Source organism: Mobula hypostoma, chromosome 1 (assembly GCF_963921235.1).
Source record: "Mobula hypostoma chromosome 1, sMobHyp1.1, whole genome shotgun sequence".
Lineage (NCBI taxonomy): Eukaryota > Metazoa > Chordata > Chondrichthyes > Myliobatiformes > Myliobatidae > Mobula > Mobula hypostoma.
Window position 1 is genome coordinate 143,289,329 of NC_086097.1, and position 22,059 is coordinate 143,311,387.

General features: G+C 42.7%; 1 protein-coding gene across 2 annotated transcripts in view; it reads left to right on the top strand.

The window, feature by feature from the left end:
* Nucleotides 1-3,386: 3,386 nt before the first annotated feature.
* tbrg4 (transforming growth factor beta regulator 4) overlaps nucleotides 3,387-22,059 on the top strand; it is a 33,735-nt gene continuing 15,062 nt past the window's right edge. The window contains exons 1-3 of one of the 2 annotated variants that reach the window (XM_063057294.1): nucleotides 3,387-3,833; nucleotides 9,266-9,736; nucleotides 14,643-14,966. In XM_063057294.1, coding sequence (XP_062913364.1) covers nucleotides 9,314-9,736; nucleotides 14,643-14,966 — 747 coding nt within the window. In that variant the 5' untranslated portion in view covers nucleotides 3,387-3,833; nucleotides 9,266-9,313. The remainder of the gene's footprint in view (nucleotides 3,834-9,265; nucleotides 9,737-14,642; nucleotides 14,967-22,059) is intronic. The other variant, XM_063057288.1, reaches the window with a different exon arrangement.

Consider the following 22,059-nt stretch of genomic DNA (forward strand, 5'->3'; position numbering starts at 1 on the left):
CTATCACCTTCAACAGATTCTATTTCTAGACTTTGAAATCTATTCCTTACTTCAGTTGTAAATTTTTGTCTTAAGTTTTCTTCAATTAATTGTGAGTAGTCAAGGGATTGTTCAGGTTTTTGCTTTAGTTTTTTAAGTTTTACTTTTACATGACATACTGCTGGGTTATGGTCACTATTACAGTCTGCACCTGGATGTGTTTTGCACTGAGTCACTGAGTGTCTAAATCTTTGGTTTATAGTAATAAAGTCAATTTGATTTCTAGTGTTATCACCTGGACTTTTCCAGATCCACAAGCGTCTTGGATGGTTCTTAAAGTAGGTATTCATAATGACCTAATTATTCATCTTGCACCATTCTACCCATTTCTCACCTCTTTCATTTCTTTCCCCAGTCCAAATTTTCCCATGGTATTTCCATCAGTACCTTGTCCTACTTTAGCATTTAGATCTCCCATGACAATAACAATATCTTAAGATTTGCATCCATTCTTTGCCTGTTCAAGCTCTTCATAGAATTTATCTATATCCTCATTTGTTCCATCCATTTTTGGTGCATACACCTGTATAATTGCTAAATCAAATGGTTGTCCTGTGAATCTAACAAGGAGCACTCTTTCTGATATTGCCCAATGTCCTAAAACACTTTTTGCCGTGTTTTCATCCATAAGAATTCCTATTCCATTAGTATGGGATGTTCCACAAGAATAAATAGTGTTTTATTTCTATTCTGACATGTTTCAGCACCTATCTAACGAACTTCGCTAATTCCCATGATGTTAACCTTTAGTCTTTCCATTTCATTTATCACATTGTCCAATCTTCCTGCTTGATATAGGGTTTTTACATTCCAAGTGGCAATAATTTTCTTTTGTGTTACTTGAATTTTATGAGCAGTAGCTTGATGACGGTCGGGGATCCCCTGCTGACCAGGATCAACCCTACCGAGCGAAGTATATTCAAGAATTGTTTGAAGATGATCGAGGTGAAAAACCAGAAATTAAGAAAAACATTGAAGGTCCAAGTATTTTAAAATCTGAAGTTCGTAATGCAAAAATAAGATGAAGAAAGGAAAGGCAGCAGGTCCTGATGAATTAGTAATAGAACAAGATATTGCCCTTGAAGATTATGGAATTGAAAAACTTACAGATTTAATCAATGACATTTATGAAACTGGAATAATACCAGAAAAGATGAAAAAAACAGTATTTATCATTCTTCCTAAGAAACCTGGAGCAATAGAATGTGAATTTTATAGGACCACAAGTTTAATGAGTCATATCACCAAGATATTTCTAAGAATTTTGATGACAAGAACTAAAAGTAAGATGCAAGCTGAAATAAGAATGTGGTTTTGTGAAAGACAAAGGTACGGGAAACACAATATTGATGTTAAGGATGCTATCAGAACGAGCTATTCAAGTGCAAAAGGATTTGTTTGTTTTATCATCTACACAAAAGCATTTGATAAAGTGAAGAACAATAAGTTATTTGAAATATTCCAGGAAACTCTAGATCTAGATTCGAAAGACCTCTGCCTAATCAGAAATCTGTACTGGGAACAAACTGCCGCTGTAAGAATAGCTGGAAAAGTGAGTCAGTTTACGAAAATCAAGAGAGGCGTTCAACAAGGGTGTGTTTTCTCCCCTGATTTGTTTAATGTGTACAGTGACACAATATTACAAAAAATAAGAGACATCTTGGGAATCAAAGTTGGCGGTGAAATCATCAATAATTTCAGATATGCAGATGACACTGTTAATTGCAAGTATGGAGGAAGAACTACAAAACTTAATTGACACAAAATGCTGTTGGAACGCAGCAGGCCAGGCAGTATCTATAGGAAGATGTACAGTCGACGTTTCAAGTGGAGACCCTTCGCCAGGCTAAGGGAAGTAAGAGATTTGAAAGGGGGAGGAGGAGACCCAAAATGATAGGAGAAGACAGGAGGGGGAGGGATGAAGCCAAGAGCTGGGAAGTTGATTGGCAAAAGGGATACAAGGCTGGAGAAGGGGGAGTATCATTAGGACGGAAGGCCTTGGAAGGAAGAAAGGGGGAGGGGAGCACCAGAGGAAGATGGAGAACAGGCAAGGAGTTATTGTGAGAGGGAAAGAAAGAGAAAAAATAAATAATACATTAGGGATGGGGTAAGAAGGGGATTGATATCTCTAACTTCTGTTAATGCCCCTCCTCTCCTCCTTACCCCATCCCTAATTTATTATTTATCTCTCTCTCTTTCCCTCTCACAATAACTCCTTGCCTGTTCTCCATCTTCCTCTGGTGCTCCCCTCCCCCTTTCTTTCTTGTATCCCTTTTTCCAATCAACTTCCCAGCTCTTGGCTTCATCCCTCCCCCTCCTGTCTTCTCCTATCATTTCGGGTCTCCCCCTCCCCCTCCCACTTTCAAATCTCTTACTATCTCTTTTTTCCATTAGTCCTGACGAAGAGTCTCGACCCGAAACGTCGACTGTACTACTTCCTATAGATGCTGCCTGGCCTACTGCGTTCCACCAGCATTTTGTGTGTGTTGCTTGAATTTCCAGCATCTGCAGATTTTCCCGTGTTTGCATTTTAAAAAACTTAATTAATATAGTTGAAGAAAGTTCAAAAATGGGTTATCTATCAATTGCAAAAAAACAATGTATGGTGATATCCAAAAAGAAGGAGAATCCTATCTGCAGGCTGAGAATAAACGGGGAAGACATAAAACAAGTACAGAACATTTGCAACTTAGGAAGCTGGGTGGCATCAGATGTCAGGTGCGACATGGACATCAATAGAAGAATAGGGATGGCAAAAGACACCTTATGAGCATGAAGAGTATACTGACCAATACTAAACTAGGCATGACAACCCGCCTCAGCGTACTGAAATGTTAGATTTATCCAAGTTATGTGGCTCAGAATGTTGGATAATTTCTAGTAACATGAGGAAACGAATTGAAGCAGCAGAGATGTGGTTTTTGAGGAGGATGCAAAGAATATCATGGACGAAACGAATATCTAACAGGGATGTCATGAACAGAGCAAACACAAAAAGAGAAATAATGTATGAGATCATGAAAAGGCATCGTAACTTCATTGGGCATGTGATTAGGAAAGAGGTGTTAGAATACACAGTAATTATGGGAAAGATTGAAGGGAAGAAAGCAAGAGGAAGACAAAGACAAGTGATGATGGAGATGGAGACAGCAGCCAGAGAACTGGAAATGAATACCAATGAATTGATCTACTTGGCCCGAAACAGGAGTGTGAGAGCCATAGCTGTCAAAACTCAAACTGGGCACGGCACCTGATGATGATGGTGGAGTTAGGCTAGCCCGCCGGAACTGAGGCATTTCTGTATCTGCGAATATCCGGGAAGTGTGGGAGCTGGGGAGGAGTTAGTTCGCAGAACTGGAAAATTAGAAGTGAAGTCTTGAGGAAGAAGCCGGCAATATTTCAAATTTTGCACACACAAAGTGTTGAAGGAACTCAGCAAATCGGGTAGTATCTATGGAAGGCAGTAGGCAGTCGACGTTTCATGCCGAGACCCTTAACCAGATCAGTTCTCTGGATTCTGTCTGACTTTTGCTGAGTTCCTCCAGCATTTTGTGTGTGTTGCTGAAAATTTCCAGCGTCTGCGGAATCTTTTGTTTATTGTTTCAAATGTGATATCGATTTACTTTTGGATTTGCATCGACCAGTTGCGGAGTGACTCTGCTCCAATGACGTATCACTGGTGCTTCTCACCGGGAAATGTTTCCTGGTACGTCACGGCGCCGCGCGTGAGGGCCGTGCGCACGTCAAATGACGTGAGACGTTGAAGGACGGCCATGCCGGACTCGGGAGTGAGGGTGAGTGTCTGGGTGCTGTGACCCCCAGTGAGTTAAACCCGGGGCCCCCGGGCCGGGGGTGGTTTACAAGACTCGGCAGGGAGAGAAGGAACCTGGCCATTTTAACCCGTCAGAAGTAGAGCCACGGTCTCATTCCCCCCAGGGACACTGCAGCCCTGGTGCAATGGCATCTGCCAGCTCCACTTTCACCCTCTTTCTGGAGATCTAGCCCGTTCTTTCCACCCCCAGGGTCGTCGTTCTTCTCTGGTAATATCCGCGTCCTGTTCCATTGCGATGGCAAATGTGTTTCAACACCTGGACTGGAATGCCTGAAGGTGTGGCTAGGAGGTCAGGGTGTTAAACAGCTGGGTGTTAAAGAAGGAAACTAATAAAATGGAACCCATGCTCTTCAAGTAGTTTCCACTTTCCAAATATTGGAAACGAAAAGGAGCATTACTCCAATCAGACTACAGCGAAATATTGTATATAATTCACATAATTATATGTGAAAGTCTTAAAGATTGTAGAAATAATACATTACCAAAGTGGTTCAGGGGCAAGGAATTTCAGTTGAAATTTTAAACTGAAGAATCAGAGATTTGATAGAGGTAATAGAATAATTCAGTATATGAGCAACACAAAGTGTTGGTGAGGGAAATAAATATTTGATGTTTTGGTTGATCATCCCCTCTTGTGGTCTCCTGAAAGCTTGCACTCCTCCTCCTCTCTCCAACTTATTCTGGTTTCTGCCCCCTTACATTCCAGGCCTCATAAAAGGTCTTGACCCAAAACATTGACTGTCCATAATTGCTGCTTGACCTCCTGAGCTCCACCAGCATTTTGTGTGTGGTCCTCAAGATCTCCAGCGTCTGCAGGATCTCTTGTGTCCATGATTTACTACAGGCCACCTTATCGGCACCGATCAGGATGCCAATCTAAACTAAACCCATCTGCCTGCATGTAGTCCACATCTCTGTTCCCTGTCTGTTCATACGTATGTCTAGATGCCTCCTAAATATCACCATCATATTTGCTTATACCTCCCCTCCTAACATGATTTTGGGCATCTGCCACTCTGTAAAATTAAACTGCCTTGCCTTTATCTCAGGTTAAACATATGCCTTCTAGTATTTGACATATAAAGAATCTGTTTATCCTGTTTGTGCCTCTCATAACTTTTTATTTATTTGGAGATACAACACGGAACAGGGACCTTCTGGTCCAACGAGCCACACTGCCCAGCAACGCACCTATTCAACACTACCTTAATCACAGGACAATTTATAATGGCTAATTGACTTACTAATTGAATTGAATATATTTAAATCTTACATCCATCCCACAACATGAGTGAGTAATAATCTTTGCGTTGCAATGTACAGACATGTGAATTTATGAGCCTAATGGCTTGTAGAAAGAAGCTATCCCATAGCTTGTTGGCCCTGGCTTTAATGCTGCGGTACTGTTTGCCAGACAGAAGCAGCTGAAACAGTTTATGGTTGGGATGACTGGTTTCCCTGACGATCCTCCAGGTGTTCTTTCTGCACCTGATGCTGTAAATGTCCTCAGTGGAGGGAAATTCACATCCACAGATGCGCTGGGCTGCCTGTACCACTCTCTACAGTACCCATTGATCAAGGTTGGTGCAATTCCCGTACCAAGCGGTGATACAGCCAGTCAAGGTGCTCTCCATGGTGCCCCTGTAAAAGTTCTTGAGGATTTGGGGGCTCGTGCCAAACTACTTCACTTGCCTGAGGAGGAAGAGACGCTGTTGTGCTTTTTTTTGCCATACAGCCAGTGTTTATAGTCCAGGTGAGATCTTTGGTGATGTGTCAACCAAGGAACTTGAAGCTACTCACCCTCTGAACTGCAGACCCATTAATGTTGAGCAGGGAGAGCCTGTCTTGGTTCCTCCTGTAATCCACGATCAGCTCTTTTGTTTTTTGGACATTGAGGGAGAGGTTGTCATCCTGGCATCACTGTGTCAGGGTGTCAAACTCTCATCTGTAGGCTGTCTCATCACCACTAGAGATAAAGCTGATCAAAATCATGTGATCTGTGAATTTGATCAGCAGACTGGAGCTGTGTGGGCAGCACAGTCGTGGGTGTAAAGAGAGCGAGGTGGAGACTCAGGACACAACGTGGGGGAGGGTGTGGGGCACCTTTGTTGAGGGGCAGAGGTGAGGGAGCCCATCCTTACCACCTGTCGGCAATCCGATGGGAAGCCTAGGATCCAGGTGCACAAGGCGGGGTGCAGGCAGAGGTCTGAGCTTCCTGTCAAGTCTGGAGGGAAGTATGGTGTTAAATGCTGAACTGTAGTCCAGGAACAGCATTCTAACATATGCATCCGTCTTCTCCAAGTGAGCGAGGACGGTGTGCAGTGCTGCGGCTATGGCATCATCGGCAGACCGGTTCCGTCGGTAGGCGAATTGAGAACGCACCCTGGGGTGCCGCTGCCTTGCGGCTGTTGACACGTTGGAATGTTCTGCGTACCTCAACTTTGGAGATTACCAAGGTGCAGGTCTCGTTGGCGGCTCTCCTTGGGGGTTGAGTCCTGCCAACCTCGAATCGAGAGCAATGAAACATTTGGCTTGTCCGGTAGCAAGATGGCAATGTTAGCTGTTCTGCTGCATTTCTTCTTGGAAGTCCGCGATGGTGTGCAGTCCTTGTCACACGCTGCAGGTGTTATTTGTTGCAGAATTGTGACTGGATTTTGTCCTTGTGTTGCTGTTTTGCCACCTTGATGGCTCTATGTAAATTATGGTACATTTTTGTACTGTGGGAGGAAACTGGAGAACCCAAAGAAAACCCATGAGGTCATGGAGAGAACTAGTCTTTTGAACACCGCACTCCAGAATGCTCCGTTGTAATAGTGTTGCACTAACCCCTATGCTGCCATGGCATGATTGATATACTATCAATTCACCTCTTGGCTATTGACACTGGTGAAAACAGTCCAAGTTTGTTCAACCTCTCCTTAAACCTAATACAATCCAATCCAGGTTTCAATTACTTCAGATCGGTGTCCCCTCATTTTTGATCTTACTATGAAGGAAAGTAGTTTCTTCCTATTAAGCTCACCATACTATGCCATGGATTTCCATTCTGCATCCTCTCTCTTCCAAAGTGAATAGAACTAACTCATCCTGTCTTTCGACATCAGAATTTTCCAGTCCTGGGAACATTCTCATGGATCTTCCTTGTGTTATCTCTTGCACAATCCCATTTTTCCTGTAATTTGGCTGTACTTGTGTTGTTGCCTAACTAGTGTCATATATAGTTCCAGCATACCCTTCCTGATTGCTTGGGTAATCTTGCATATCTTTTCAACACCTTACTGACCCGCCTTGTGAACTTTACACATCTGTGCACATATGCTCCAAGGTTCCAGTTATTGTATATTCTTTATCTTGTTTTGGACCCTGTCCCCCTCCCCTTTTCCAGTCGGATAACTTTACCCATTAGCATTTACCACTTCCTTCCCAACTGACTAAACTAGAATATACTCAAAGCTATCCAGTATCCATGGAGCATGGAAGGTAGATATGGGGAAGGTGGTGGAATATGTTGGTTCCGTGACAATTACTGAAAAAAAAATTACTGTATAATCACACGAGTTTTCTAGTGTTAAATAATTCAGTGTAATCTCCTTACCCTTTTACACAGTGAAGTTTTACAGATAAGTTCTACCTATTGAGGCTCAATGGTAAAATGTAGCGAAGATAAACCAAATGAATGATTGTACTCATCTTCACATGAAGTGCCAAATCTTCAACGTGAACCTTGCTGCGCATTATCATGCAATACATGTAAATGAGCTGAAAACAACTTTTCATTCTTTCTTTGATAGCACTTGAAATTTCAGTTTGATGTTATTTTCATAAAAATAAAACAATCTTACGGACTTTATGCAGTGAGTTTATTCCAGAATTTGGAAAGTGGAAACTAATTGAGCGTGGGTTTCAACTTCATCAGTTTCCCCCTATAGCTGTAAATTGTTTCTCAATATCCTGACCTCTTGGCCACTTTTTCCTGGGCTAGGCTATTGCTTAAACTAAAACACTTAAGTTGCAGTGTCCTTCTGAAATTCAGAATTATTTGCCATGTTCTGGATATTAGTGGAATTTCATCAAGTTCAGTGGAACATTTTTGAGTTGAAGTTGAAGGAGATTTAGGCTGACAGGTCTTTTTGGATAGATTCCTTATGTTTTTTTATGAAATATATAAAAACCTAACAGAACCCAGTTCATCAAATTCAATTAAAAAATCTTAATATATTAGAAACCTTTGCTAGTATGTGAGTATTCCATACTAGGTAAATGAGATCATCGCAGGGACATTTAAAATATGTAATCTAACAATATGGATATGAATTCATCATCATTATATGCTATGTCTTATGATGTGGGCAACCATGGTCTCATGACAATGATAGTTCTTGGCAAATTTTTCTACAGACATAATTTACCATTACTGCCTTCTATACAGTGTCTTTACGAGATTGGTGACCCCAGTCGTTATCAATACCCTTCAGAGACAGTCTGCCTGGTGTCAGTGGTTGCATAACCAGGACTTGTGATATGGACCAGCTGCTGATATGACCATCCACCACCTGCTCCCATGGCTTCAAGTGACTCCGAGTGGAGTGCTACAAAGATGCTACACCTTGCCCAAGGGTGACCAGCGGGGTAGCGGAGGAAAGAAGCACCTTATATACCTTCTTTGGTAGAGACTCGAATATGAATTAGGAAGTTTTCAGGTGACAAAATGGTAGTATTGATTGTGGTGAGGAAAGTTGTAGGCTACAGCATGATATATAATGAGTTGGTAAGGTTGACAGAACAAAGACAGATGGGATTTAAACCTGGCAAGTGCAAAGTAATGCACTTTGGAAGGACTAACAAGGGTAGTGTCTACATAATAAATGGTAGGGACATACAGGGTAATGAGGAACAGAGGGCCCTTTGTATACAAGTCCAAAGAACCCTGAAGATAGCAATGCAGATGGATGAGGTGGTGAAGAAGATCGCATGACATTTCCTTTCACTAGTCAAGGTATAGAATACAAGAGTTTTTTAAGTCTTGGTATAATTTTAGAATGCATTGGTGAAGCCATTGTTGGAGTACTGTTTTCTGTATACTAATATAGGAAAATGTCATTCCATTGGAGGTGGTGCAGTGGAGATTGACCAGGACATTATACCAAGATAATGTTCTGGTAAATCACTGCACCACCTCCAATGGAATCATATCCTACCTATATTAGAATACTAGAGATTTTTTAAAAGTCTTGGTACAATTTTATAACACATTGGTTAAGCCATTGTTGGAGTACTGTTTCTCATTGAATGATGTAACTAGCTTCAGAGTTTGATGTTTAGCTGGTTGAATCATTACTGCAGACAGAAGTGTTTAATATGAACATCATAATTTCCTTTTTTTTTAAACTTTAGGTATCATGAGATATAAAGTTTGAAGTGCTTTTACCTGTTCACTTTGCAATGGCAATGACAGCCCGGCTCATGCCCAGGTGCATCCGGCACCTGAGTGCTTCGTTCCTCACTGTTCCAGTCTCCGCTACTGTGCTAACTACCTGCAGGCGAATCATGCCTGAACAGTACTGGTCGTCTGTGCCGTTTGCTGGTGTGCACATGTCTGCTGTTTGCCACCAAACTGACTTGCCTTCTGCTGCTGAAAAACCCTTCAGCCAGCACCCAGAGGACACAAAGATGAAGGAGCTGATTGAGTTAGCCCAGAGTGTAGAGGAGCTCCTACAGATTCCCAGTGACCAGAAAATCAATGGGAACCAAGCAGCCTCAGTGCTTATTCGTATTTGTGTCCTGAAGATAAGTCAGAAGCTGGACCCTCAGGATATCATGGGGGACGAGCGCTTCAAGCATCTTTTGAACACCATTGACAGACAGGTTGGTGACTTTCATTTTGTGAGAAACTTGGCTCATCAGGGATGATACATGTAGTGAAATACTATGTTGTCAGTGTATCACCAGCTGGAATAATAGTTTTTGGGTATTATACTGTCAGAATTATAATCCAGGCATGGTGAAGTTAAAGCATGATAGTTTTAAGAATTTACATCCAATTTATACGAATCTAGAATGTATATGCAGCCAGTAGCAAAAAGTGAGCGTGAAGGTGTCAGATATCCTTCATGAATACTGGAAACCTGATGTTCATACTTGCTTTATCTTTTATATTGCTTCTGTTTATGATTGATCCTAAATTTCCTCCCCCACTACTTTCCTCCTCACCTGGTTTCCCCTATCACTCACCAGCTTGTACTCCTTCCCCTCATCACCTTTTTCTGGTGGCTTTCCCCTTCCTTTCCAGTTCTGATGAAGTGTCTTGGCCTGAAACGTCAGCTATTTATTCCTCTCCATAGATGCTGATTTCCTCCAGCATTTTGTGTGTGTGTTGCTCCGGGTTTCTGGCAACAGCAGAATCTCTTATGTTTATGCCTTATTAAATCACTCTGTTGCAGTAAGGTAACCAGAGATGGGCAATAAATTTTCTCCTTTCTAGAGTATCCAAAAATGAACTTAAAATAAGAATAGAAAGTAATGAAAGTATTCGGCAGGTTAGGAAACATACATGCTTGAGAAAGAGAATTGATGTTTTGAGTTGATACTTTTATTAGAATAAGATAAAATCAGAATTTAAAAGATTTTTTTTATAATGGTGGGTTTGGAAGGGACCAAAGAGTAGGCCTGTGTTACAGACCTGGAGTAATTGAATGACGGAAGTGGTGTTATTGCCAGCTGTAAGAGTAATAAAGACTGCTGATGTAAATAGAAGATGGATGAAATCTGAAATAACCAGAAGAGGGAAGAATAAAAAACCTTAATGTTAGAAATATGAGAATATCTGAAATTGTCTTAACTTATTCTTTAGTGCAGAACATTTTAATATAAGTAGTTGGAAGGTGAGGTGCTGTCCCTCGGGTTTGTATGAAGCTAGAGTGAGATTGGGAGTTATAGTGAAAAGCAACTGGAAGCTTAGTGTCTCCCATACATAATAAAAACATTGTGCAGAACAGCTGCGCAACCTATGTTTGTCTTTTTCAGTCCACATCATAAATTGGTCAAACTTATATGGAAAGAGTGTGAGGTTCTGGATGATGGGATAGGAAGAAGTGAAAGAGCAGACCTTGGATCCCATGTTCCTAGACATTCTACCATGTGGGACCTTGTCAAATGCCTGATGGAAATCCATATGTCAATGTCTATTGCCCTACCTTCAATAACCTTAGTTATCTCATCAAAAAGTCTATCAGATTAGCGAAATACGATTTTTTTTACACAAAACATACTATCTCTGATTACTTACTACGTTGACAAATTTACATAAATTCTATCCTTTAGAATTTTCTCCAGAACTTTCCTACCACAGAAGTAAACTCACTAGCTTGCCTTTATCCAGCTTATCCTTGCTGTCCTTCTTAAATAAAGAAACAATATTGGCTGGCTGTTCTTCATTATTCCCTTGTCTTTCACATTGTGAACATGCTTTCTTTTGTCCTCTTGGTAATTTCAGATTTAATTCATATCTTTCCCTCAGATGTCCTTTTTTATATTCATTAGCCTTTACCACCACCTTTCAACTGACACCACCATCACTTGTATCATTCAGTCTCTCTTGGTCTCCACATTTTTTTTCCTCTGCAAAAATCATTCTTTTATATCTTCGTTATTTCGAGTTATATTGAAATGTTGTTACCTGAATTGCTAATCCTGCTTCTTCATCCAGAAATACTGCCCAACCTACTGAGTATTCCCAGCATTTTCTGTTGTCCTTTCCTTCATCTTCAATACATTGCTTTTGCTTTATGAATGTAAAATACTCATGTGGAAATCTGTCTGTGGTTGAAGAATTCTGTGAATAATCACTCTATTGGACAGTTTCATACTCTGCCAAACTGACTTTCACTCTCACCATTGTGCTCACTTGGTCCCTCACTTTTTCTCATGTAAACGCACAACACCTTCACAGTAGTGCAGTGGTTGCACTGGACCTGTATTCTAAGGCATGTATAGTTGATCTGGGAGCAGAAATTAGAATTTTAATTTAATAAGTGTGGAACTAAAAAAGTTTATTATCATTAATGAAGATCGTGAATCTAGTGGGTTATCTTAAAAATATAGTTTACTTCCCTAAGGGAGGGAAATTTACCATCATTATTCTGTCTGGCCTAGGTTCTTAGATCACATCTATGTGCTTCTCAGTAAGTTACCAGATTAAGAGGATTTGTTAACTTTTAGTCCCTTTAATTTCTCTACTACTTATCCTCCTTTGTATCCCCAATACACTCAGACCCCACTTAACGTAGAGGATGCATTCCTCAGAGGTGGAGCGCTATGTAAAGCAGTGCTATGCAGGGTCTGAGTGTTTGGTCTTCTGTATTACCTCAGCTACATATTTTTTTCTGCATTTTCCTCCAATCTCTGCCTTTAAGCTCCACATGTACTTTGTATATTTTGCAAGCAGTTAGCACCAACACAATGGTTGTGAAAGCTTTTTCATAACCTTTCTTCCTCCTGTGTCAATATTTCTTTCTCTCACTTGTAGAAATATTTGGATACAGACACCCTGCATTTACCCTTGCTAGACTGCTCTGCAAGATGCAAATTAGTAATGTGGCCACAAGCCATCATCAATTATTTTTGCACTGCTGGTTTGAGAAATATCTACAAAGGGGTATGACCCAGGCCCATGATTCCCTTGTGTTGTAAGGACTTAGAAATTTCTCAATCTGCTCTGAATGTGAGTGATGATTCCAGGTCTTCTATCAACCCAAGGTACGATTCTGTCAACCTACTCTTGATCAACAAAGTACAATATAAATGGACCACAGAATGTTTCTGTTCATCTGGCCCATCACAGTAAGCAGACAGCTACCTATGCTTGCCAATCCTTTGAGTGTTCTTAATGCTTTTGGGTACTGATTGGCAAGGCCCTGGGGAGCTTGGGCCCTTCCTGCTGTGCCTGGCCCTAGAAATATTTTAACAAATCCAAATGAAGGGTCTTAACCCATAATGTTACCCATTCACTTTTTTACTTAGAGGGTAGTGCCGTGGATGTGATCTACATGGATTTTAGTAAGGCATTTGACAAGGTTCCACACGGTAGACTTATTCAGAAAGTTAGAAGGCATGGGATCCAGGGAAGTTTGGCCAGGTCGATTCAGAATTGGCTTGCCTGCAGAAGGCAGAGGGTGGTGGTGGAGGGAGTACATTCAGATTGGAGGATTGTGACTAGTGGTGTCCCACAGGAATCTGTTCTGGGACCTCTACTTTTTGTGATTTTTATTAACGACCTGGATGTGGGGGTAGAAGGGTGGGTTGGCAAGTTTGCAGACGACACAAAGGTTGGTGGTGTTGTAGATAGTGTAGAGGATTGTCAAAGATTGCAGAGAGACATTGATAGGATGCAGAAGTGGGCTGAGAAGTGGCAGATGGAGTTCAACCCAGAGAAGTGTGAGGTGGTACACTTTGGAAGGACAAACTCCAAGGCAGAGTATGAAGTAAATGGCAGGATACTTGGTAGTGTGGAGGAGCAGAGGGATCTCGGGGTACATGTCCACAGATCCCTGAAAGTTGCCTCACAGGTGGATAGGGTAGTTAAGAAAGCTTATGGGGTGTTAGCTTTCATAAGTCGAGGGATAGAGTTTACGAGTCGCGATGTAATGATGCAGCTCTATAAAACTCTGGTTAGGCCACACTTGGAGTACTGTGTCCAGTTCTGGTCACCTCACTATAGGAAGGATGTGGAAGCATTGGAAAAGGTACAGAGGAGATTTATCAGGATGCTGCCTGGTTTAGAAAGTATGCATTATGATCAGAGATTAAGGGAGCTAGGGCTTTACTCTTTGGAGTGAAGGAGGATGAGAGGAGACATGATAGAGGTGTACAAGATAATAAGAGGAATAGATAGAGTGGATAGCCAGCGCCTCTTCCCCAGGGCACCACTGCTCAATACAAGAGGACATGGCTCTAAGGTAAGGGGTGGGAAGTTCAAGGGGGATATTAGAGGAAGGTTTTTTACTCAGAGTATTTGGTGTGTGGAATGCACTACCTGAGTCAGTGGTGGAGGCAGATACACTAGTGAAGTTTAAGAGACTACTAGACAGGTATATGGAGGAATTTAAGGTGGGGGCTTATATGGGAGGCAGGGTTTGAGGGTCGGCACAACATTGTGGGCTGAAGGGACTGTACTGTGCTGTACTATTCTATGTTCTATGCTGTCTGACCCACTGAGTTCCTCCAGCATTTCGTTTGTTGCTGCCGAATCCAGTATCTGCAATCTCTTGTGTCTCCAGTCATAATCACACTTCATAGCTGTGAAAATGCTTAAAAGTTCTTGCACATCTAGGATTGTGTCAATTAACCAAAAGTATAAATTACCTGAATCTTCATCTCTCTCTCTGTCTCACCTGTTTTTCCATTGTACCGAGTGGGGTTACTGAACTGCACTGCATGCCAGTTGCAAATTAAGTGAGAATATTTTCCACCATAAATGCTAGAAAACAAATCAAGGACAGTCTATATGTTAGCAACATACATCAAAGTTGCTGGTGAACGCAGCAGGCCAAGCAGCATCTATAGGAAGAGGTGCAGTCGACGTTTCAGGCCGAGACCCTTCCTTCAGTTAGTCCTGACGAAGGGTCTCGGCCTGAAACGTCGACTGCACCTCTTCCTATAGATGCTGCTTGGCCTGCTGCGTTCACCAGCAACTTTGATGTATGTTGCTTGAATTTCCAGCATCTGCAGAATTCCTGTTGTTTACAGTCTATATGTTGCTTTTTTTTCTTTTCAGGTTTCAATCGTATGGAATGGGAACTTGATCAGCTTGCTACGGAGCCTCTTTTTCATCGGAATTGATGCTAAAAACCCAGTCCTTCGGTCTATTGAAAACGAGGTCCACTGGCGGCTGAGACGGCTAACTTTTAAACATCTCACTTCGCTTCTTGACTACTACACCAGTTTTGCACAGTCAGACCAACAGAAGGTGTTGCTGAGTGATATAATAAAACATGTGGAATTGAGGTGGGCAGAGATCACGGATGCAAAGACTGTGGCCTTGTTAATGACAAAGGTTGGACACCTGTCAGATACGCTAATGGACAAACTGGAGGATAAGGTATGCAAGACTCACTCAATGTATGTTATAATCAACATAGGAATAACTAGCATCCTTGTACAAGATTGACCTTGTTCTTTATTGTGCTGGCAGCATTGTCTCAGTGTTGACAAGTCCCACCCCAGAGATTTCAGTGCTTAATTCACTTCTACAATGCTGTGGAAACAGCACTGTTGAGGTTGCTGCTTTCAGAATGAATTATTCAAACTTGCCCAGTCTGCTCTCTCTTCTGGATGTAAAGGATCCCCTGGCACCAAAGGAAGATGAAAAATGTAGTTGTCCCAGTGTCATAGAGTCATATAGCACAGAAACAGACCCTTAATCTCAACCAATCCATGCCGAACAGTGGCCATCTAAGCTAACCTCATTGACCCTTATTCCTCTAAACCTTTTCCATCCATGTGCCTGTCCACGTGCCTTTTAAATTTTGCCAATGTATCTTCTCAACCACTTCTAGCAGTTCATTTTATACAAGGATCACCCTCTGGGTTAAAAAAAAGTTGCCCCTCAGGTTCTTACTAAACCTTTGCCTCCTCACTTAAACTTATTCCCTCTAGTTCTTGATTCCCCAGCCTAGGGGAAGAAAAACTGCATTCACATCATCTATGCTCCACATGATTTCGTACATCTCTAAAAGATCATCCCTAATTCTCCTATGCTCCAATGAATAAAATCCTAGCCTGCTCAACTCTTTTTCTATTACACAGTCCCTTGAGACCTGGCAAACATCCTTGTAAATCTTCTCTGCATTCTTCCCAGCTTAATGACACCATTCCTATAGCAGAGTGCTCAAAGCTGAAAACAATATTGCAAATGCAGCATACTCAGCATCCTGGCTGCTGAAGGCCAGCGAGCAAAAAGCCTTTTTCACCACACTCTCTACTTACGACCTCATTTTCAGGGAGCTATGTACTTCTTGATCCCCTTATTCTAAAAAATTCTCTAGGACCTTACTGATTACTGTGAAAGCCCTATCCTGATTTGTCTTTCTGAAATATAACACCTCACCCTTAACTGAATTAAAAGTCCATTTTCCTTCATCTGCTCTTGATCCCACTATAATTCTTGATGACCATCTTCAGTGTATACAACACCTACTTTAGTGACATCTGCAAATTTACTAAAAGTGTCTGTACATTGTCATCCAAATTATTGATATATATGAAAAATAGCGATCGGCCCACCACTGACCCATGGGAACACCACTGGTCACTGACCTTCAGTCTGAAAAGCAACCTTTCACCATCACGCTCTGCTTCCTACCATAAAGCCAATTGTGCAGCCAATTAGCTCTCGCTGGATACCCTTTGATTTAACTTCCAGCAACAGTCTATCAAGCAGAAGCTTATTAAGGGCCTTACTGAAGTGTATATACAGTTGCAAGAAAAAGTTTATGAACCTTTGGCAATTACATAGTTTTCTGCATGAATTACTCAAAATGTGGTCTGATCTTCATGAAGTCAGTATAATAGACAGACACAATCTGCACACAAACAAGTGTACTACTTCTCGTCGATACTGACTACACTATTTAAACAATCACAATCTAGGTTCAAAAAACTATGTGATCCTCTGGGATAATGCCTCTACAAAAACTACCTGGAGTCAGGTGTTCCAGTCAGTGAGCTGGGATTGGAAATGCCCTGCCCTGTAAAAAAAATCACACAAAGTCAAGTTACTGACAGAGCCTGCTCTTCTGAAGAAAGATCTGTTTATGTGGACCACGCCTCAATCGAAACAACTTGTAGAGGACCTTAGAACAAGAATTAGATGCATGAAGCTGGAAAAGGCTACAAATATATTTCTAAAGATCATCAGTGTACAGTAAGCGAAATTGTCTCCAAATGGAGGAAATTCAGTTCTGTTGCTACTCTCCCTTCTGTTAAGATCACACCAAGAGTACGGTGTACAATGCTGAAGGAGCTGAAAAGAACCCAAAGGGTTATGGAGAACTTGGAGAGACAGGGCATGACAGGACAAAGTCAGCATGGTTTCCTTAAGGGAAAATCTGGTTTGACGAACCTGTTGGAATTCTTTGAGGAGATTACACGTAGGATCGGTAAAGGGGATACAGTGGATATTGTATATTTGGACTTTCAGAAGGCCTTTGACAAGATGCCACGCATGAGGCTGCTTACCATGTTAAGAGCCCATTGTATTACAGGACAGTTACTGACATGGTTAGAACATTGGCTGATTGGTAAGAGGCAGCTAATGGGAATAAAAGGATCCTTTTTTGGTTGGCTGCCAGTGAGTAGTGGTGTTCCGCAGGGGTCGGTGTTGGGACTGCTTTTAATGCTGTATGTAAATGATTTAGATGATGGAATAGATGGCTTTGTTGCCAAGTTTTCAGATGATATGAAGATTGGTGGAGGGGCAGGCAGTGTTGAGGAAATAGGCAGGCTGCAGAAGGACTTAGACTGATTAGGAGAATGGGCAAGAAATATTGTGAGTGATGAATATGTGGAATTTGTTACTACAGGCAGCTGTGGAGGCCAGGTTGTTGGGTGTATTTAAGGCAGAGGTTCTTGATTGAACACTGCGTCAAAGGTTACGGGGAGAAGGTCAGGGAGTGAAGCTGAGGAGGGGAAAGAAGGATCAGCCATGATTGAATGGTCGAGCAGACTCGCTGGGCCAAATAGCCTCATTCTGCTCCTATGTCTTATGGTCTTATGGTGTAACAGCAAAAGACTTGCAGAAATCTCTAGAACTTTCTAAAATCTCTGTTCATGTGTCCACTATAAGAAAAACACTGAACAAGACTGGTGTTCATAGAAGCACACCACAGAAGAAACCACTGCACTTCAAAAAGAAAAAAGTTTCTGCACTTCTCAAGTTTGCAAAAAACCTCTTGGATGTTCCACAATGCTCTTGGGACAATATCCTATCGATAGATGAGAAAAAAGTTAAACTTTTTGGCAGAAGTGTACACCACTATGTTAGTGTGCAGTGCCCTGTTTCCTCCAAACGTCAAAACCTCATCCCAACTCTGAAGCATGGTGGAAGGAGCATCATGGTTTGGGGCTGCTTTGCTGCCTCAGGGCCTGGACAGCTTGCAATTGTTGAGGGAACAATAAATTCAAAATTGTATCAAGACATTTTACAGAAGACTGTCAAGTTAGTGGTCCATCACCTGCAGCTTAATAGGAGTTGTATGATGCAACAAGACAATGATCCGAAACACAAAAGTAAATCAACTGCAGAATAGTTTAAAAAGAAGAAAATTTGTGTTTTGGAATGACAAGTCAGAGTCCAGACCTTAACCCAATTGAGATCACAAACAAGAGAAAATCTGCAGATGCTGGAAATCCAAGCAGCACACTTAGTAGGAACTTAGTAGGCCAGGCAGATCTATGGAAAAGAGTACAGTTGACGTTCTAAGCTAAGACCCTTCAGTAGGACTGGAAAAAAAGATGGAGTCACAGTAAGAAAATTGGGAGGGAGGGAGGGGAGGAAGAGCCACAAGGTGATAAATGAAATGGGGGAGGGGGATGTTGAAGTAAAGAGTTGAGGTTGATTGGTAAAAGAGATACGGGCTGCAGAAGGGGATATCTGATAGGAGAGGACAGAAGGCCATGGAAGAAAGAAAAGGGGGAGTAGCACCAGAGGAAGGTGATAGGCAGGTAAGGAGATAAGGTGAGAGAAGGAAATGGGAATGGGGAATAGTGAAGGGTGGGGTAGGCATTACCAGAAGTTTGAGAGATTGATGTTCATGCCATCAGGTTGGATGCTACCCAGGTGGAATTTAAGGTGTTGCTTCACCAACCTGAGTGTGGCCTCATCGCGACAGTCGAGGTGGACATGGACTGAGATGTCCGAATGGGAAGCGGAATTACAATGGGTGACCACCGGGAGATCTTGCTTTTTCTGGCAGATGGAGCATAGGTGCTTGACGCAGCATTCTCCTAATCCGCAACACACACAAGATGCTGGTGGAACGCAGCAGGCCAGGCAGCATCTATAGGAAGAAGTATAGTTGATGTTTCGGGTCGAGAGCCTTCGTCAGGACTAATGGAAAAAAGTGATACTAAGAGATTTGAGAGGGGGAGACCTGAAATGATAGGAGAAGACAGGAAGGGGAGGGATGAAGCCAAGAGCTGGGAAGTTGATTGGCAAAAGGGATACAAGGCTGGAGAAGGGGGAATATCATTAGGATGGAAGGCCTTGGAAGAAAGAGAGGAGAAGAGGAGCACCAGAAGAAGATGGAGAACAGGCAAGGAGTTATTGTGAGAGGGAGAGAGAGGAAAAAAATAAAAATTAGGGATGGAGTAAGAAGGGGAGGTGGGGCATTAACGGAAGTGAGAGATCAGTGTTCATGCCATCAGGTTGGAGGCTACCCAGACGGAATATAAGGTGTTGTTCCTCCAACCTGAGTGTGGCTTCATCTCGACAGTAGGGGAGGCCATGGATTGACATATCGGAATGGGAATGGGACATGAGACTAATCCGCATTGGGTTTTACCAATACTCCTTACCAGGAGCACTGGATAGAGTAGGTCAGCGGTCCCCAACCACCGGGCTGCAAAGCATGCGCTACCGGGCCGCGAGGAAACGATATGATTTGGCGATATGAAAAATCTTTCCTCATTTTGGCACCTTTCCTCATTCCCTGTCCGGCCACTGTTGAGCCATTACGCACGCGAGGTCATTACCCACGCGTCATCCATGTCAGCGCGGGAAGAGGATCAACTCCTCGAGCTTGCAAATGAGGGGGGGCTGAAAAGTATGTTTGACATAACATCTCTGCTGGCATTCTGAATCAAAATCAAGACTAAATATCCTGAGATAGCCACGAAAGCACTGAAAATGTTGCTTCCATTTCCAACATCATATCGCTGCGAAGTGAGTTTTCTGCAATGAAAGCAACGAAAACTAAATTGCGGAATAGACTGAACATAAGGAACCCCCTTCGAGTATCGCTGTCTCCCATCACCCCTCGATAGGACGGTGTTGTTGCAGGAAAACAAGCCCAGGGCTCCCACTGATTCAGCGATATTGGTGTGTTGCAATGATTTTATATGTTCATATGGGGAAAATATGTGCTGTGTGTTTAATATCCAAACGTTACTTAAAATGTTATGATGCTATTGACTTACTTATATAACCATATAACAATTACAGCACGGAAACAGGCCAACTCTGCCCTTCTAGTCCGTGCCGAACGCTACTCTCACCTAGTCCCAGCAACCTGCACTCAGCCCATAACCCTCCATTCCTCTCCTGTCCATATACCTATCCAATTTTTCTTTAAGTGATAATATCGAACCTGATTCTGCCACTTCTACTGGAAGTTCGTTCAACACTTACTTCAAGCTCCCCTGTCCTCCCCTGATTATTGACTTATCGCTATATTCCTGCGAGGAAAATATGCGCTGTGTGTTTAATATTAAATTCATTAGATAAGCCCTTTTAGAAACAAAATTGTGTATTAGCCACTTATCACCTATATTCCGGTGGTGATTAACACCCCGCCCCCCCAACAGAATCGGCATAAACGATTTGTAGAAAAAAATCGGCAGGCACAAGCGCGCAGGTCACGCATGCACACTGGTGCCCGCGCAAGGCTTCATGGTCATTGTAGTCTTTCTTGGGTAAACACAACGTATTTGACTGCTACTCTTGTCCGTTGGCAACCTCACCCCACCCCGCCGGGTCGGCCGGTCTGCAAGAATATTGTAAATATTAAACCGGTCCGCAGTACAAAAAAGGTTGGGGACCCCTGGAGTAGGTGACTCTAACAGACTTGTAGGTGAAGTGTAGCCTCAACTAGAAGGACTGATTGGGGCCCTGAATGGTATTGAGGGAGAAGTTGTAGGGCCAGGTGTAGCACTTGTTCCGCTTACAAGGATGTGAAGATGGGCCCTCACCCAATCCTCCCACCACCCACCAAGGATAGGGTTCCTGTTGTCCTCACCTACCACCCCACCAGCTTCTGCGTCCAGCATATAATTCTGCATAACTTCTGCCATCTCCAGCAGGATCCCACCACCAAACACATCTTTTCCTCTCCAGCCCGCGCTTTCTGCTTTCCGTAGGGGTCACTCCCTACCCAACTCCCTTGTCAGTTCGTTCCTCCCCACTGATCTCCCTCCTGGCACTTATCCTTTTTCCCAGTCCTGCTGAAGGGACTTGACCTGAAACATCAACAGTATTCTTTTCCATCGATGCTGTCTGGCTTCCTGAGTTCCTCCAGCATTTTATGCGACCCAATTGAGATGCTGTGGCATGACCTGAAGATGCTGTTCATGCAAGGTATCCCAGAAATATCGATGAACTAAGATAGTTTTTTATGGAGGAATGGTCTAAACTTCCTCTTCGCCATTGTGCAAATCTGATCAGCAGCCACAGTAAACGCTTGGTGGAGGTTATTGCTGTTAAAGGATGTTCTACCAGTTACTAAATACAAGGGTTCACATAGTTTTTCCAGCCTGAACTATGAGCAATAAAACAATGTGTTCAATAAAGACATGAAAAGTACAATTATTTGTGTGTTATTGATTTAAACTGATTGTGTTTGTCTATTATTGTGACTTAGACGAAGATCAGACCATATTTTATGAGTAATTAATGCAGAAAGACAGGTAATTGTAATGGGTTCACCAACCTTTCCTTGCAACTATTGTGACGAGAATACACATAAAATTAAGATGTTTGCTGGCCTGGGTTAGCATCAGTGACATCAGCAAGTGGTCTGCCACCTGCCCTCAGGGGAAGGAGAGATAAGGAACAATGGAGCAGCGTCTGGAGATGTGTAATGAAGGGACGTGGGAGAGAGAGAGCTGTCTGGAGCGGCTCCCCCTTTGAACCCTGAACTGTTTGAAGTGATGGACAGGCGATACCCCAGCAGGGGGATAAAAAGGGACCGGTTCGCTAAGGCAGGGACACACGCCACCCGAGGTAACGAGACCCTGGAAGCGGTGCGCCTCTCACGAGTGGGTGAGAAGTACCAGACAACGCCCGGGGTGGAAAGGTACGATCAGCGGGAACCTGGTGTGTGTCCGCCCTTGCCTGGGTGCCGGGTTCACTGCAGAGGATCGACCGCATCTGGAGGAGGGGTCACAGTCGGTGACCTCCGGTGACATCACCAAGGACC